At 37.9% G+C, this 19,745-nt stretch overlaps 2 protein-coding genes across 4 annotated transcripts in view; one reads left to right on the top strand and one right to left on the bottom strand.

Annotated features, from left to right (window-relative positions):
• ASPN (asporin) overlaps positions 1–6,104 on the top strand; it is a 30,210-nt gene extending 24,106 nt beyond the window's left edge. Inside the window, exon 7 of the mRNA XM_073352364.1 lies at positions 5,913–6,104. Within this exon, the coding sequence (XP_073208465.1) occupies positions 5,913–6,104 (192 nt within the window). The remainder of the gene's footprint in view (positions 1–5,912) is intronic.
• Positions 1–19,745, bottom strand: part of CENPP (centromere protein P) — a 318,797-nt gene that overhangs the window by 178,391 nt on the left and 120,661 nt on the right. The gene's annotated exons all lie outside the window — the stretch shown is intronic.

Here is a 19,745-nt window from a genome sequence, read left to right as displayed (position 1 = left end):
TGCCACTCTGGCAGCTGTATGGAGTTGTGATCAACCTGCTTGCTTGTAAACAGGACAGACTTTACTGCTCCCCCTCCCACCCCCCAATTATGCTCAGGATGGGGTTTGTAGACCCCCTTTACACCTTCTCTTCTTTTTGTTAAGCTAAGTATTAGGACTGTTGATTAATCGCAGTTAACTCATGCGATTAAATCAAAAAAATTTATCACGATTAATCACAGTTTTAATTGCACTGTTAAACAATAGAATACCACTTGAAATTTATTAAATATTTTGGATGTTTTTCTACATTTTCATATATATTGTATTCTGTGTTGTAATTGAAATCAAACTGTATATTATTTTATTACAAATATTTACACTGTAAAAATGATAAACAAAAGAAATAGTATTTTTCAATTCACCTCATACAAGAACTGTAGTGCAATCTCTTTGTTGTGAAAGTACAATTTACAAATGTAGATTTTTTTTACGTAACTGTACTCAAAAACAAAATAATGTAAAACTTCAGAGCCTACAATTCCACAGTCCTCAGTTCTTTTTCAGCCAATCGCTAAGACAAACAAGTTTGTTTACATTTACAGGAGATAATGCTGCCCTCTTCTTATTTACAATGTCACCAGAAAGTGAGAACAGGCATTTGCATGGCACTTTTGTAGCTGGCATTGCAAGGTATTTACTTGCCAGATATGCTAAACATTTGTATGCCCCTTCATGCTTTGGCCACCTTCCAGAGGACATGCTTCCATGCTGATGAAGCTCGTTAAAAAAAAAAGTATTAATTAAATTGTGACTGAAGTCCTTGGGGGAGAATTGTATTTCTCCTGCTCTGCCATCTATTTCATGTTATAGCAGTCTCCGATGATGACCCAGCATATTGTTCATTTTAAGAACACTTTCACTACAAATTTCACAAAACGCAAAGAAGGTATCAATGTGAGATTTCTAAAGATAGCTACAGCACTTGACACAAGTTTTAAGAATCTGAAGTGCCTTCCAAAATCTGAGAGGGACGAGGTGTGGAGCATGCTTTCAGAAGTCTTAAAAGAGCAACACTCCATTGTGGAAACTACAGAACCTGAACCACCAGAAAAGAAAATCAACTGTCTGCTGGGGGCATCTGACTCATGATGATGAAAATGAACATCTGTCGTTCTACTCTGCTTTGGATCATTATCAAGCAGAACCATCATCAGCATGGACGCATGTCCCCTGGAATGGTGGTTGAAGCATGAAGGGACATACGAATTTTTAGTGCATTTGGCATGTAAATATCTTGAGACACCGGCTACAACAGTGCCATGAGAACATCTGTTCTCACTTTAAGGTGACATTGTAAACAAGAAGCAGGCAGCATTATCTCCTGCAAATGTAACCAACCTTGTTTGTCTGAGTGATGGACTGAACAATAAGTAGGACTGAGTGGACTTGCAGGCTCTAAAATTTTATATTGTTCTATTAATGAATGCAGTTTTCTTTGTACATAATTCTATATTTGTGAGTTCAACTTTCATGATAAAGAGATTGCCTTACAGTACTTGTATTTGGTGAATTGAAAAATGCTATTTGTTTTGTTTTTTTACAATGCAAATACTTGTAATCAAAAATAAATATAAAGTGAGCACTGTACACTTTGTATTCTGTGTTGTAATTGAAATCAATATATTTGAAAATGTAGAAAACATCCACAAATATTTAAATAAATGGTATTCTGTTATTGTTTAACAGTGCGATTAATCACAAAACTAATTTTTAAAATTGAGTGATTAATCATGACTAATTTTTTTAATCGCTTGACAACCCTACTAAGTATATTGAGCTCCTTGAGTTTATCACTTTAAAACGTGTTTTCTAATCCTTTAATCATGCTCCTGGGCTCTTCTCTGAACCCTCCTCAATTTATCAACATCCTTGAATTGACAAAAAGAAAAGGAGTACTTGTGGCACCTTAGAGACTAACAAATTTATTTGAGCATAAGCTTTCGTGAGCTACAACTCATTTCATCGGATTTCTTTTTGCGAATACAGACTAATACGGCTGCTACTCTGGATCCTTGAATTGAGGACACCACAACTGGACACAGTAATCCAGCTTATATTCAGAGAGCTTATATTCAGCTGATTACCTACCATGAACCCCAAATCTTTTCCGGAGTCATTGTTTCCCAGGATAGAGTCCACCATTGTCTAAGCATGGCCTTCATTCTTTGTTCCTAGATGTCACTGTACTAAATGTTCTGGAAAGGAACAAGGTTAACTGTGTGTTAAAGTTTTTTGCAGGGTAGATTGATTTAAATCAAAGGAACTTAAATCACCAATTTTAATCATTTTTTCTTTTTCTGAGGAAAGGTTTAACCTTAATTAATTAATTAAGGTTTAATTGACAACAATTAAAATATTAAAACACATACTGTTTGCTTGCACCTAGTTTACCAGGTGATCCAGATTATTCTGTATCATTCACTTGTCCTCTTCATTATTTACCACTCTCCCAGTTCTTGTGTAATTTGCCAACTATATCACTGACGATTTTGTTTTCTTCCAGGTCATTAATTAAAATGTTAAATAGAGTAAGGCCAAGAACCAATCCCTTTGGGACCCATCTAGAAAACACATGCATTCCCAGTTTACAAATGATTACATGATGATTCCCAGTTTACAAATACACTTTTTGAGACCCATCAGTTAGCCAGATTAACTCTTCATTTCCTGGTTTTCAAAATTTTGAGTGTCACTGTACTAAATGTTCTGGAAAGGAACAAGGTTAACTGTGTGTTAAAGTTTTTTGCAGGGTAGATTGATTTAAATCAAAGGAACTTAAATCACCAATTTTAATCATTTTTTCTTTTTCTGAGGAAAGGTTTAACCTAATTGATTGACAACAATTAAAATATGCTGATTTGCAACCAATAGATCTCATCCACTCACATCTAGTTTTTATTCTTAGATTGGAAGAGGAAAATAAGCTATCCTGCATTTTCAGTTCTGAATCAGTTTCTTAACTTTGAATGAACTAGTTGCTGAAATGAACTAGTCGAATAAACTGGAATGAAGAAAATATTCTCTTTCCATATGCAAAAGAGGCTAAACAGCACTCAAAAGCTGACTGAACACTTAAACTCTGGTTCCAGGTGCTTAGTCAGTGACTTTCCCCAATTCAGTCATTTGACTTTCTGTAAAACTTTGGTAGCAAGCATGTACGTAGGCTGTCATAAAATAAAATTTAATTTTAAAGAGTTTTTAAAGAAAAATTAATTTAAATTCAAATAAAAAATCTGCTCTTTAAATTAAATCAATTTTTATCTATCCTGATTTTTTGTCCATGAATACTGACATATATTTCCTGTTTTATTAAATCATCACTATAATACAGGTTTCAGAGGAACAGCCGTGTTAGTCTGTATTCGCAAAAAGAAAAGGAGTACTTGTGGCACCTTAGAGACTAACCAATTTATTTGAGCATGAGCTTTCGTGAGCTACAGCTCACTTCATAATACAATTATGAATACCATTTTAGAACATGTTGCTTAAGATTATGCTCTCTAATGTATATACAAGCTATGCATTTTTAAGTGTTAGTTAATAAAACGGCAGATGTTGCTGAAATTAATACAATATTAGCTCTAGTAAGATAAATTTATTTTTATCTACTGTGAATAAAAGCTTACTTTTTAAGGAAAATGTAACACATGCATATGCCCAAATATGTTACATTAAGAGAAGCTGCACATCTTCACTCTATATTAACCATTTTGCCATCCTATAAATGCTGGCATCTAAGTGGCACATTAGATGACACTATAGTTATATTGCTGAGTTGGATTTGTTGTTCCTTAATGCAGCAAAGCACTGTAGAAAATTTCATGAACCTCTCTCATGCACTATATGTTGCTCAAATAATGAAGACTATCTGAAATGTTTGAGCTTTCATGGTATTAAAATGAGAAGTTCATTTAGATTAAGGTAGGGTGTGAATTTATAGTGGAATAGCTATTCCTGATTAACTCCCTGTGTGGATATTCTTATCCTGAAATAAGAGTTCCGTATTTTGAATTAACTTAACCCTCTTTTATGCTAATTTGAAATAAGCCACTTTTATTCTGGAACAAGAGTATCCACACAGGCAATTAATAGGAAATAGTTAATCAGGAATAACTATTCCAGAATACAGAGTAGCTGTCGTGTTAGTCTGTATCCGCAAAAAGAAAAGTATCCGATGAAGTGAGCTGAAGCTCATGCTCAAATAAATTTGTTAGTCTCTAAGGAGCTACAAGTCCTCCTTTTCTTATTGCAGAATAACTCACCACGTAGACAAGCTCATACAGATCTATATAAATAATTTTTTTGGTTTGCTGGCAATTCTGAAAAGCCAAGAAAAAAATAGTTTCAAGTTGAACCAAAACCAAAACTTTTCACAATTTCTGGTGAATTGAAAAGTCAAAAAAATAATTTTAGGTCAAACAAAACTTTTATACTGACATTTCAAAATGAAATATTTTCATTTTGAACATTTTTATGGTTTTTATTAAAAAAAACAAAGGAAATTTGAAACAGAAAGATATTTCAAACTGAAAAAAACCAAACATTTTGTTTCAGAAATGTCAAAACAAATGCTCTCACCTCCATGAATATGGAGTTTCCCAATACAAGTAAAATTTCCAAAGTACTTTCACTGCCTAGGAGGTTTAGATGGAGAGGTACATGTGGATCAACTATTCAGCTGATGTACACCTTGGCACAGAGCGCAGAGCTTGGGGAGATGCGTTTAGGGAATGCTAGTATAACAGAGTTCGCTTAAGGCCTTTCAGTTCAAGTAGTGTGTTTTAAATAACTTCAGTCCTGCGGGGGCAAGGCTACCTTCAACTTACTCCTGTGAAATTCTTCAGGACCAGGCTAGCTACTCAAGCTAGTATTGTGAGAAACAAATTTAGGCCTAAGGCCAGGTCTACACTAGAAACTATGGGAGAGGTGGTGTTTTTTGTGACATTACTATACTGGCAAAAGCCCGATTGTAGATCCAGTTATACCAGCATAGAAGTGGTTTTACTGGAATTTCTTATTTCTTTTGCTGAGCTGGCATAAGCTATTCCATCAAACACACTTATTTGCCAGTATAAGCTGTGTTTATATTAAGAGGGTTTGCTGATATAGCTATACTTTTGCTAGTGTAGACCTGGCCTAAGTCTCTACACTGTTTACAGTTAATACAATACACACACGAGTGAATGCACATGTTAAAGGAAAGGGTATATTGGTATGTTACGCATATAGTCAAAGCACTGTGATAACAGGATAATAAATTAAATCTGACAATTTTGCAAAACAATGGAAAAATCCCCTTCTAGTGACCTATTACCATCTGACTTTCAACTCTTGATATTATAGGGCAGGGGTGGCCAACCTGTGGCTCCAGAGCCACACGCAGCTCTTCAGAAGTTAATATGCGGCTCCTTGTATAGGCACAGACTCCGGAGCTGGAGCTAAAGGCGCCAACTTTCCAGTGTGTCAGGGGGTGCTCGCTGCTCAACCCCTGGCTCTGCCACAGGCCCTGCTCCCACTCCACCCCTTTCCGCGCCCTCCCTTGAGCCTGCCATGTCCTCACTCCTCCTGCTCCCTCCCCCTCAGAGCCTCCTGCAAGGCATGAAACAGCTGATTGGGAGGTGCGGGGAGGGAGCGGGAAGTGCTGATGGGGGGCTGCTGACATATTAGTGTGGCTCTTTGGCAATGTACAATGGTAAATTCTGGCTCCTTGTCAGACTCAGGTTGGCCATCCCTGTTATAGGGGTGTACATCCAACTGCTCTACAGAAAATCCAAATCATAATTTTTTTGTCAGTGACTGCATCAGCATGTTTTTCCCCCACTTTACCTACTAGATGTTATCACATATTTTTCTTTTTCTTATTCCTACAGGTTGTCTTCCTTCACTCTAATAATATTGCAAAAGTGGGAGTAAATGATTTCTGTCCAACAGGAGGAAGCACGAAGAAGACATTATACAGTGGCATTAGCTTATTCAACAACCCTGTGAAATACTGGGAAGTTCAACCTGCAACGTTCCGTTGTATTTTAGGCAGAAATAGCGTGCAGCTTGGGAATTACTGACAGTGACACAGAAGTTTGCACATTCCAAAACTATCTTTAAATAGACATGTTATATTGCTGGTTTTACAATACTTGAAACCTGCTGTAAAGGGGCAATTTTACACCCTTTAACCAGTTTACAAAATATCTACACTAATTTAGAGATTGTAAATTAGAAACACAATATACCATAGCAGTCCTTTGTTTTATTTTATAATGTTAAACTTATGTTTTTGAGTAAATTATGCAATAACCTTGATTTTCAAGGAAAGGAGGACTCTTGGAAACAGAACTGGAAACTGTACTTTGATGTTTCCTATTACAGATTTTAAATTGTTTACTTAAATCTACTCAGTTTGTTTTTTTGCCCAATACAGAAGCAATGAAAAGCATTAAGTTAAAAAAAAAAATTTCTATAATGACTTTTTCAGTACTGAAAATATTTTATTTTAAAAAGTGTATATAGAATGCATAAAAAATTGCAAACAAAATATATCAGATATAGTGTGTCAGATTTTTCACTGGTAAAATTAATTGGCTAAGAGCAATTAAAAAGGTATGGTATTTCAAATCTGATGTTGGTTTAGTTCTTCTAATGTCACTAAACCAGATTATATTTAGTTTTTTTAGTGAAATCAATCTGGGTTTGATACCTGAGAATTAAGACCTTAAAACTCCTAACTTTTTAGTATTTATTCTTGCAACTCTTAACCATAAAATGTCTATCAGTGTTTTGCTACCAACATAACTGTATGCTTTCTGAATACTAAAAGGCAGCATTCAAAATTTACCATATGCTTCAAGCTTATTAGGAGCTGTTATTAAAATCTCTGTAGGGAAGCACAAAAATAGTAACATTTTATATATATAAACTGTAATCATGTTCTTTATTTTCAATATGATTCTTTTACATTTTATGACATTAATAATAATTAATGATCTAAAAGTACTCCAACATTGCTGAATATACGCAGTGTATAATGTAAATGTAATTGACATAACCGCTTATGTTGGATAACATGCAGAATATGCAATACCGACAGTACTGTATAAAATGGATATTTTATATATCTATTTAGTGTATATTTGTTACTCATATTCATCATAAATTAAATGAACTTAAAGATTACTCTGAAATGCAAGTCTTTTAATAAAAATGTTGGATTGAACCCAAGTTATTTTATTCCTGTCTTAGTGGAATATTGATAACATATACAACAACACTTACCACTTAGTTTATTATTTTTTTAAGTACTATTTTTGCAACATACTCCCAGTACACAATTATAAACATTGATAGGTATAATTTCTGAAGGTATCTCAAAGTAAACTCTTATAGTACTTTTTAGGCTTTCCTTGTATTAGTCTTTGTTCCAGTTCTGCACACACTGAAGATAATTTAATACTACATTTTCTTTTACTAAATCACCAAGTTATGTGTTTTCTTTATTTGAAGTTCTAGTGGAAAGTGATGAAGAGAGGTACTGTATGCAAACAATACTGCAAGGAAATTCAACTGCCCTCTTCCTCTTACTTTTTTCTCTGAGATGATATTCTAAAAGATTATTCACTATGTTCTCTAAAAGTCTTTAGATAAAGTCTTCTAAACATTCTCCACTCAGCACAATTTCTTAGATCAGAAAAGTTTGTGGAATATGAGTCAAAACAAGAAACTCTGGCTAGTTTTCAGCGAAAAGTAATGGGTAGGAATTTCTGGCAGTAGGTCCTGTTGGGCTTGGGATAGTAGAAGTGGCAGCAGCTGTTGAGAGTGGTGAAATTGGTGGGTGCTGTTAGGTGTAGTGCTGACAAAGGATTTGTAGGTGCTGTTTCAGCACTTAGCCTTTCCACACCACTCCCAGCTGTTGTGCACTCTGCTCCAAGTAAAAATGCTGTTTTCCATGAGTGACAAACCAGTCAAGTGCTATGAGGAGTACGGGAATAGCCAACTCATCGCCTTTAAGAGATGCTTTGAAGGAGCCAGTGTTGGTAGGGATAAGGGCAGAAATAAGGAACTGGAGCGGGGGCAGAGTGGCAGAAGCAGGAGGAGAAATCAGGCCTTCTCCTTCCTTCCCCTTAGCTCTCTCCTATTAGGGGCCACCAGAGGTTTAGTGATTTCATCAACCCTTCCTACATGAACACAACTAAGGCTACTCATATAAAGGACTTACAGGAATGATAACTATTTAAGATACAAGTGTGAAAGATAACAAGTAGCTAAGAGTTTAGGTGGGACTGATCTCTTATGTATATTATTCTCTTTCCAACTACCACAAGGTGATGGTGCTTAAGACTGTCATCACCATACAGCTAAGGGTAGCGTAGAATTCCTCCTTACTTGTAAGGGGTTAAGAAGCTCAAATTACCTGGCTGGCACCTGACCAAAAGGACCAATGGGGAAAGAAGATACATTCAAATCCAGGAGGTGGGGGGCTTTGTTCTGTGTTCTTTGTTTTTGTGTGTTCTCTGGGGAAGCAGAGAAGCATCAGGTCAGAAAACTTCTTCTCATAAAATCATCCTAAAATGAGTCTCAATATTGCAAAAAGAGTAAGTAAATAAGGCAAGGCACATTAGATTATCGTTTGTTTTTAGCTTGTGAATTTTCCCTGTGCTAAGAGGGAGGTTTATCCCTCTTTTTTTGTAACTTTGAAGTTTTGCCTAGAGGGGAATCCTCTAGGTTTTAAATCTGATTATGCTGTAAAGTTACCTTCCATCCTGATTTTACAGAGGTGCTTCTTTTACTTTTTTTTCTTTATAATAAAGTTCTGTTTTTTAAGAATCTGGTTTACCTATTTGGTTGGTAGATTATTCTCAAGCCTCCCCAGAAAAGAGGGTGAAGGGGCTTCGGGGGATATTTTAGGGAAACAGGAACTCCAAGTGGTCCTTTTCCTGAATCTTTGTCTAACTCACTTGGTGGTGGCAGCAGTACCCATCCAAGGACAAGGAAGGATTTGTGCCTTGGGGAAGTTTTTAACCTAAGCTGGTAGAAATAAGCTTAGGGGGGGTCTTTCATGTGGGTCCCCACATCTGTACCCTAGAGTTCAGAGTGGGGAGGGAACTCTGACAAAGACATTTGACCATTATGATCAATTTAGTCTGACCTGCAAAACCCAGGCAGCAGAATTTCACCAAATGCATCAGGCACATAACAAAAGACTTAAATTTAAAAAATAGCATGTGATTAGGTAATTAAACATTTGTATCATAATGCATACACATAAAGGGACTGTATTAAGGTTGCACAGACAACTTTAATTCTAGCATTTCCTAACATTGAAAGTTTGACTTTGCAACTTTAATAATGTTCTTTCAACATAGCTTTTGTGTGCAATTTCCTAGGCTGTTAAAAAAGCAAACTAAAAAAACCAAATTCCATCATGTGGCATCATATTGACACCCACATGGTTCATCCTCGTGGACTGCTGCCACTTGAGCTCCCTAAGTAACTGATAGTGCTATGTTGTCATCTTCTATGTGGATCAGCACTAAAGTGCGATGAGACACTTTCCATGTGGGTTACACATATAATATCTCTCAGCAGAGGAAGTGTGAAATTCAGGAATCTTGGGTTCCATTCTAGGTTATGGAGGGAGGGTGTGGTTAGTAGGCACAGACTTTTCTGCCTAATTCCCTGCTCCCCCGCAGCTTGACCTCTTCTGACCAATCCCCTCCAACTTGCCTCTGTCAGAGAGTTCTCTCTCTTCCTTACTCCTGGATCCTCATCCCAGTCTCCTTGCCCAGAAAATCCCAGTTCTCACCTCCACTGTTTTTTCTTCTTCACCCTGCTCCTTTCCAACTCCATTCCCCCTTGCTCCACTGGTTCCAAGTTCCTGTCACTTTGCCGAGGCAGCCCTCATTTCCAACCCCCAGCTCCTCATCAAATCTCAGTCTCCCTGCACCCCCAGTTCATAGGATCTCATTATCCTCCTCAGATCACAGCCCGTCTCCCCCACAAGCCAACTCCCATTTTCCATCCCCCACACCAGCTTCCAGTCCCAGGCTATTTGTTCCAATCTACTTCCCCTGTCCCTCGTCCCCTCTGGATAAGAATCAGGCAGCTATGTCCTCCATGCTGCCTGGGCCCAGCAGAAGAGGTATTTATATCACAGAAGAAAGTGTTTCCCTGCTTTCAGTTCCAGTTCCCAGACCCAGCCCTTGAACGTCCCACAGCAATCCAGAACTGCAAATACAGGGCAAGCTCTGCTCAGCCCTGGGCTGGAGCATGTCCAGTGAAGACAGAATCTTCAGAGATTTTAGTTGTTAAACTCTACAAAAGTCTTTGCTGAGCATGCACTAACTCTGATTTTTAAGGCTCACAACTTGGGAAAATCAGAGTAGATTTTCACAGGGATGGCAGAGAGCACATGCCTGACTAAAAGGGTGCCCATCCATCAAATTTCAAGTCCCTGCTCAAAATATGGGAGTACTATAGCTTTTGAAATAAAAGGTCACTCTAACACTGGCAAAACAATGATTTTTTTCCCTATTGTCATTATCTGAAACAGCAGAATGTTTTAGCTGAAAATAAATAAATAAATAAATAAATGTATGAATGAATGAATAAATAAATAAATCAGCTTGAGGCAGATACCCAGCATGGGATATTTCAACCCAAGCAGTTAAAATTTTGCAATGTTAGAAGCAACTGAAACCAGGGTCCTATAATGAGATGTGTTAGGCAGCCTTAATAATAGGTGGTGCTACCAGCCCCATATATTATAATGAATGGTACACTGAAGTGGCTTCTTTTCTCCCTGTTTCACAACACAAGAACAAGGGGACATTCAAAGAAATTCAAAGGTGGCAAATTCAAAACCCATAAAAGGAAATACTTTTTTCTCATAAAGCATAATTAATATGTGGAACTCATTACTAGAAGATGCTGGAAGGCCCAAAGTTTATCAAGGAAGTTTAATTAGAAAATTGACATTTACATGGATTACAGGAATATCCGATGAAGTGATCTGTAGCTCACGAAAGCTTATGCTCAAATAAATGTCTTAGTCTCTAAGGTGCCACAAGTACTCCTTTTCTTTTTGTTAAAAAATTGTGGAAGCAATATTAAACCTCAAACTTCAGGAAGTAAACCAATCTTCTATTTTATACTTAAGTAATTATTGGGATTAGGAGGAGACATAATGTAGAGGGCAGATTATCCCACATCTGTTTTATGCAAGTTTGTCTGCAACTTTTTCTTAAGTACCTTGACTAGATGAAACACAGGTCTGAATGAACTAGTATCAGAATTTCTGTTTCCTATTGTTAGTAGAAAGTTTCACGTATTTCTGAGTTAACATAACTCAGTTAAGTAACCTGATTTTTGTAATTAGGCATAAGTCTCTATAAGGCAAAGCCTATTGAAGACCATGAAGTCTTACTCTTTGTTGTTATTATTGTTACTCTTCTAATAAATTACTGCTATAAAATATTCAACCATTTTGACATTTTAAAATATTTGACTGATATGTGACCAGTCAATTGATCAATTATTTTCGGACAGGTCAAATGCCCAGCCCTACTTCAATGAGATGTCAAACCCCTCTCCTGGGCATGGTGATTGAAATACACCGTAATAACCTTGGATAAGTTTAAGCGCATGTTCAGCACATGATACCAAATCGTGGTCACAATACACCATGAAGGGTACAATAAAAAAAATGGAGTTCACGATTAAACCCAGACTTAACCCACTCTGTTACAAACCTACATATGATAATCTGTTTACCTCTGCACATATAAGAAGAATCTCAAACCCAAAACTCAGTAGTGCCAAACTCCTGCAAACCTCCAGTATTAATTCCTGGAGGGCCAAGGAGATAAATTATGTATCACACTTCTAATTAGCAGCTTACTATGCAGACCATGAACTACTCAAAACCAGCAATGTTTGAAACTAACCAATTCCTGACTAGTCCCATCTAAAGCAAAGCAGAAAGATACAGAAACATGGGGAGAAAACTGCACTCTCAGCCTATGTTTGGTTCACAGATGTAAGCACATGTGAAAAAGCCAACGCATGCATGATGCAAATCCTTCTTATCTTTATTGATGGTCTTCTGTTGGACCCTGCCAGCAGGACATCTGTTTAAACACAGGAATCTCTCCTCCACCCACACTTTTATTTAAATATATTTCTGACAATCAGTTCTCCTCAGTCCCGTATTCACCAAACTCCATAAAATTTATCTTGTAGCACACATTTTCTACAAACAACTGTGTTCCTAAAAAGCCTTATAAAAGGACTATAGATCTTTTTCTTTGAATTTAACAATTCCTTACAGCACAACAGTTATCAAAATTCCACCAGAGGATGGCAGCCTTATCCCAGTATATCAAGCAAAGCAGTAGTTCTGTAGAGAGTAAGAAAAATAAGTTAATGCAGTAAAAAAAAAAAAAACCAATCAACTGTACTGTAGCAGTCAAAACAGTATACATCACTTAAAGGCTTTAAGTTCATTTGACAGTTTAGCCTAATCATTAGAGTATTGGACCAGGATTTAGGAGACCTAGATTCTATTCCCAGTTCTGCCATTAGCCTGCTGGGTGACCTTGAGAAGTCATTTGGCCTCTGTGTCTCAGTTTCCTGATCAGTAAAATGGGGATACAGATACTGATCAGCCTCCTTTGTAAAGAGCTTTGTGTTCTATTGATGTAAAATGCTATAGAAGAGCTAGGTATTATTATTATTAATCATCAAGTAACTACACATTTTTAATAAAACAATACACATTTTTAAAAAGCTATTTCAAAATACTGTAAAGTCTCGATTATAACCTACACAACCAGAGAAGGACTGTACACTCAATTTGTATAAATCACATGCGTTAAATAGAGTGACAAGGATTTATTTCAAATCTATCTTGAAAGGGAGGACAAACACAAAGTGAATCTATATGTTTTAAACCCCAAACTCCTATGACTAAAACTAATTTATGATTAAAAAAATAAAATCAAGACATTTCAAAATTAAGACCAACTTCAGCCATACCACCCCCTCTATTCCTCATAAGTACCTGACTTCAGTATTAAAGGAACAATCCATTATGGAAAAATAACAGGTTTTTAAATTATATTATTTTACATACAGTGCCTGAGAACTTTTTTTTGGCAACAGGTGCTCTATATCTAAAGAACTAAGTTTAAAAAAGCACGATTTAGCTGAATACTACATGATTTTTGAAACACGATGCTCTATGCCACATAGGGATAATGAAGCCAATTAGCCACTGATTACAACAAAAGTAAAAGTAATATTCTTGGTTCTACATGTTATCTCACAGACGGGTTTGTACAGGAAAAGCTGCAATTCTGTCCCCTTGTGAGGACAGCACACTTTCTCAGGTGTTAAGTCTCATGTCTTTTATCTATCCTGGGGCAGAATTTCACAGTTCTCCCACTCTTAGAAAAGAAGATGGGCTAGAGCAACCTGTGGTGTATCCACCATTATTAACTTTGCAGGTTCAACTGATTTGAACACCTGGTTTCTTCCCTCTGGGACTCTGTGACCAGTGGTATATAGTGACAAAACATCCATCTTAAAACAAAAGCTTTGTTTATTTTGAAGTAAGAACAGAGGTCTTACCAAAAAATGGATTTTAAAATAACTGCCTATATGAAAAAATATGTCCATCTTAACTAAAGATTTACCATCTCCTGATGGTAAACTGGGCAAGCCTAACTTCTTCACAGACCCCCAGAGAGGTCGTGTATCAGTCTGTTCCCCCCAAACATTTGCCACCCCTCTTTGAGAGGGTCCCTTTTTATCTTGCCAGAGATCTTTTGACCTTTTGTATTAGGGTCCAAGCCATTCCTGGTCAAACTAGTTCTGTAGGCTGGCTGGAGACCAGAGATAGAATACTCAAAGCTTATCTGTTTTGGCATGGTCCCCTAACCACTCTTAAGTGTTTGCTAATAGGTGGTTCTCTGGGGCCATTCTTCTCCTTCCTGCCTATATTTCAGACAGACTCCTATTGAGATTAATCAATATATTCATTCAGTAATCATCATCCCAATTGTCAGACCAACCTAAAGTATTCACAAATGTACATGGCAGAGCCCTATCCACCAGAGATGGTTTTGTTGATAATTTGAAAATACTTTTGCACATTGTAAGCCACTGCCTCCTAAAGCATGAGAGAAAGGGGATGAAAACTAGCTGGGGGGAAGTGGGGCAAGGACAACTCTCTCATTTGTTCTTCAGTCTCAGCTTTCAATTTTAAAAAACTGTCTAGTTATTCTAGTTGTGAAGAAAACCTTCAAAATATGAAGTGTAACCAACACAGAGATGTCTGCCTGAGTTTACAGAGAGCCTGAAACAACAGCATTAATTTATTTAAATGGGACCTAACTCAAGTGCCAAAGATGATAAATAGTTCTGTTGATATCTGAAGTAACTGCTAATCAAAACATGTAAGGACTTGACTACACTGGCAGTGGTGTGTAGAGTATGTGTAGCTACATGCTGCAGTGACAAGCAGGCTGTGTCCACATTGTGGTAGCTGGAACATTTCCCATAAGCTCCCCACGCCAGACACTTTCCCTGAAGTGGGAAAAGGCTCTCGCAGCTCCCTATGGAGGAGAAAGACTACAGCAATGGAGAGCTCCCAGAGCTTTTTCCTCACTGTCTCCCCCTTGGAAGAGCCTTTCCCTGCAGCAGAGAAAGGCTCCAGCAGCAGGACACTATACTACTACAAATAGCAGCATAAACATGGGAGGCACGGCTTGAGAGTGTCAAGAGCCATGTAGGGTACACACCCTAAGATTTCAGTGTGTCTTTACTTGCCTACACAGTGCCTCATTGTCTACACTCCTATTTATACCCATGCTAGAGGGTATACATGGTTAGTCTCTAAGATGCCACGAGTACTCCTTTTCTTTTTGCGAATACAGACTAACACGGCTGCTACTGTGAAACCATGCTAGAGGGGCATGCAGTAGATAGTATATGTACTCTACATGCAACCATTGCCTCAAAAAGTTCAAAATATTGCCTCAAAAAGTGGAGGAAGTACATATTATTAAGATATACACCAACATTTCCCAAAGCATGGCAGATGCCAAGGACTACCCAGGGGACTGGAAGACCTAAAATTAAGATGTTCAGACTTCTAACAGTTCCTAAAGATGGGTGAGATTGGTTTCATAAAGGTTGTTCAGCTTTTGGATTTTGGAAAACACTGCTGTAAACTACTACTGTTTTGTCTATATTCATTCTCCCTTAAACTAATCAGTTAAAAAGTATTTTCCACAAACATGTTTCATTAAAAAAAAAGTTCAGATCTGCCACATAGCTCCTAAGAAGAAACTTCTCCCATCCACACATACAGAAAGTGATCTGTAGCTCACGAAAGCTCATGCTCAAATAAATTGGTTAGTCTCTAAGGTGCCACAAGTACTCCTTTTCTTTTTGCGAATACAGACTAACACGGCTGTTACTCTGAAACCTGTCAGAAAGTGATAAATTACTTTTCAGATATGTGCCATTGAATTAAACAAACCAGCTTCATTTGATATTCAGTAGTTAAATACTACAAACAAATGTTATTCAGTGTGAACAATACCAGCAATTATCTAGCAATAGTCTGACCTAGGTCAGATTTGATGATTCGAGTGGATTTTTTGACCCTACTACAATCTAGGAGTCTGTGAATATTTCATATTTAATTAAAATCTAAGGTAACAGTGATATCTTCTGATGTCTACTAAATTATTAAATAGATCTTCCGCTTCAGTCTTAAAAGGCATACCTAATATTGTACTAAATAATTTTGCAACTGTTCTAAATTTAAACTATAAAAACTATGCAAGAGAGCTGGACTCCCTCCCTTCTACATTTCACCTGATTGGAAGCAATATCCAAGTAGCTTACTTAATTTTCTTAACAGAAGCTGTGGGTACTATTGGCTGATTGGCATTAGTAAAAGCTATTTTAAATGTCTAAGGGAAGGTGGGCCATAAAACTAAAACTGAACAGTGGGAGTCTCGACATCCTGTATTCACTTACAAGTTTTGAGCCATGACCATTTGTCCTTATTTTTCCTAATCTTCTTTCTTCCTTTCCAAAGTTTCTGAACATGTTTGAACTTGTCCATGATTTACATAAATGTTATCCTTATAGTTTGTCCTTTCAAAAAGAAGTAGGAAGAAACCCCCTTTTGTAACAGAAGCATGAATTCTGATCAAAAGTTTTAACTGAAGAGTTGTAGGAATTTCACATTGAAATAGTTACAGTGTCTTTATTTTAGATTTTTTCAGCCTTGCTCACTGTTTTACAGACTGAAGAATGACATTTTATTTTAAATTAAAATACAGTGTAGCATTTAGAGAGAGATACAAATATAAAGCACATCACAATTGGGAAAAGAAAACAGACATAGGTGTGTGCCAATTTTTACATACAGTTATGTAGTGCTTCCCTTGTTATAACTTTAAAAAATGTATGACAATAAAAGTAATGATTACTTGAAATGAATGAAGGCATAATCAGCACACACCATTTTTTGACATTTGTTTTCTTCGGAAAGACTTAAAAACTCTTGGTTTTTTTCCTTTCTGGGGAGACTTGAGGTTTGGGAATGAAGCTGCTAACAGGAAACATATGGAAAAGCTCTGCAGTAAATGGAAAGTTGGCTTGAACTCCATGTGCCACGTATCACATCCCAGTGTCTCAAATAATCTGGTAAAAAGTTAATAACATTCACCTTACATGCTCAATGAATCACTTTGCTGATTATAGCATGTGAAATTTAAGTATAAAAACAAGCAGAAAAGCTGATAAATTCTTTACAAAAAATTCCCAAAGTAGCAAACGTTTTTTAAAAAGAAATATTATCCAGTGCTTCAACTCTCTTTAACAAGCTGGCTGACACAAGTCTTGAAAAACATCCCATAAAAGATTAGCTCAACAACATATGCTGCCAACAGACAAACTTGTTGTAGTTTGTTTATAAAATATGAACAGTTCTGTGCAAAAAGTAATATTAAAATTATTAACTATTATGCTGCCAGGAGAGACGGGAAGATGTAATGCTTTTATCCTGTAGAAAAGAAATATTCACCAGACTAACTAAAGCTACTACTCTTCTCACTCTCCTTTTGATAGCATATTATTTACAGTGTGTTCACCTACCATTATAAAAATCCAAGGAAGTAATAACCTTACAGCTGTAACACCCCAGTTCAGCAAAACTTTTTAAAGCACATGCTTAAATCTTATTCAAATCAATGAGATTTAAACACATGCTTAGAGTTAAGCATGTGCTTAAGTGCTCTGCTGAACAGGGTTGGACTTGAGCATGTGCTTATTTGCTTTGTTGAACTGGGGCCTAATTTAATTAAGTTTTATAATACATCATCAGTCCTGTTGTCCTAAACTGGCAAACAGGTGGTCCAGGGTTATGACAGCACCACACCTTAAGTTGGGGGTGGGGTGTGGGGTCATTGTCTGGCTTCCTGAGGGAAGGGGTAAACCGCTTTAAAGGGAGCTGGAGACACACAGACTCTTCTGCAGAAGCAGAGCAGATTAGTGTGGTGATGCTGACGCATCCCCCAGGGTCCAGAGGAGAAAGGAGTGGATAAGGGGGTTTCTCCCACTGGTCTTGCTCTTTTCCCCCGGTCTTGCGGCAACTGCAGTGGCCTAGCTGGCTATGGGGGCTAGGACTCTTCAAGCAATTGGGTGTTGGCATTTGGAAGCATACAGAATGTATGTGAGACCCCAGACGGGGAGTCATTGCTAATTTTACATTATATTTTCATTGCAGATGTGGGAGGACGAGCCACAGACAGTGGCGTGGATATGTGGGCACAGCATTGTTTACTGGTCACATAGGCGGCATCCAAGTTGTCTGAGGGTTCACAGCTGAGGCTCAGTGAGGAAGCAATCCTGAGCTGGCACAGAAGTAGGGGCATGATATGGGACCAGCTGATGCCATTTGTGTACACTCTGGGGGCCTGACAGTGGGCACCAGATGTACTTTGGGGGAAATTATTTGGAAACGTGAAAAGGGGTAGCCTCAGTGCTTATTGCTAAGAGGGACTTGAGGCAGATCCTGGAATTTTTTCCAAGAGTAAAAATGATATGATTGGACACGCTGCAATGCAGAGTATGGCAGGGAGCAATGAAGCACCGCCTGCCCCCCAGTTAACAAGGCTAGGAGGTACATGAGCAGGGAGGTGATCAAATTCATAGAGGTCACAGGGGAGTCGGGTAACTTCACATCCTGATTCAGCATATGGGGCACCATTAGTATACAGGGACGATGGGATTCACCTGTCAGACTTGGGCACAGACACGTTTTTGGCTGATATTAAAGGGAGCATTAGGAGATGTCTGAGAACCCAGTTGGGTATATAGGGGCAGGGCACGAAGAAGCAGCTAAACCAATTGCTGGAGCCTCTTTGTGGTGGATGTCCAGTGCAGGTACTCCACAGGGAGGGTATACAGTGATCAGATACATGGTTTGGTGAAGGATTTAAAGGAGGTGTTTATTAAAGGAGTGGAACAGGGCATGTTGGAGGCGCCTATGGCTGGTACAGCAAGGAGCCTACTCATCACTCCCTTATAACCCACCTAAACCCTCATTCAAGGGGGGTGGGGATGGTAAAGTCACAGCATCAACTTCATGACATGGAAAGTCACAGGTCGGCTGGAGACAAAAATGGAAAAGCGGGGGTGCTGACAGAAGCCCTCAGGTAGACAGTGAAATAATCATGGAGATATTTGCCACATATCTATTCATGGGACACCATCATAGGGCCTAATCATATCAGCCACACTATCAGAGGCTCGTTCCCCTGCACATCTACCAATGTGATATATGCCATCATGTGCCAGCAGTGCCCCTCTGCCATATACATTGGTCAAACTGGACAGTCTCTATGTAAAAGAATAAATGGACACAAATCAGACGTCAAGAATTAGAACATTCAAAAACCAGTTGGAGAACACTTCAATCTCTTTGGTCACTCAATTACAGATCTAAAAGTTGCAAATCTTCAACAAAAAAACTTCAAAAACAGACTCCAGCGAGAGACTGCTGAATTGGAATTAATTTGCAAACTGGATACAATTAACTTAGGCTTGAATAGAGACTGGGAGTAGATAAGTTATTACACAAAGTAAAACTATTTCCCCTTGTTTATTCCACCCCCCCACCCCCACCCCCGCTGTTCCTCAGACGTTCTCGTCAACTGCTGGAAATGGCCCACCTTGATTATCACTACAAAAGGTTTCCCCCCACCCCCGCTCTCGTGCTGGTAATAGCTCACCTTACCTGATCACTCTCCTTACAGTGTGTATGGTAACACCCATTGTTTCATGTTCTCTATGTATATAAATCTCCCCACTGTATTTTCCACTGAATGCATCTGATGAAGTGAGCTGTAGCTCACCAAAGCTTATGCTCAGATAAATTTGTTAGTCTCTAAGGTGCCACAAGTACTCCTTTTCTCTTTGCTATATAGTCTCTCTCATTCCTTTCTTATGCCATCCTATGAAATATCAGTGACCCAATTTTGATTCATTCCAATTTATGGAGGTAAGCAAAGGAGAGGAAATATCCAACTATCCCATTACCTCTCCCCTTCTTCTCTTTCTGGATCACTGCCAGTTTTGTTGAAGCTTTATTCCTCTATACTTCAGAAAACACAATGAGAAGACAGAATAAT

Source organism: Lepidochelys kempii, chromosome 7 (genome assembly GCF_965140265.1).
Source record: "Lepidochelys kempii isolate rLepKem1 chromosome 7, rLepKem1.hap2, whole genome shotgun sequence".
NCBI lineage: Eukaryota > Metazoa > Chordata > Testudines > Cheloniidae > Lepidochelys > Lepidochelys kempii.
The sequence above is the reverse complement of the archived record's forward strand: the minus strand, read 5'-3'. Positions and strand labels throughout refer to the sequence as shown.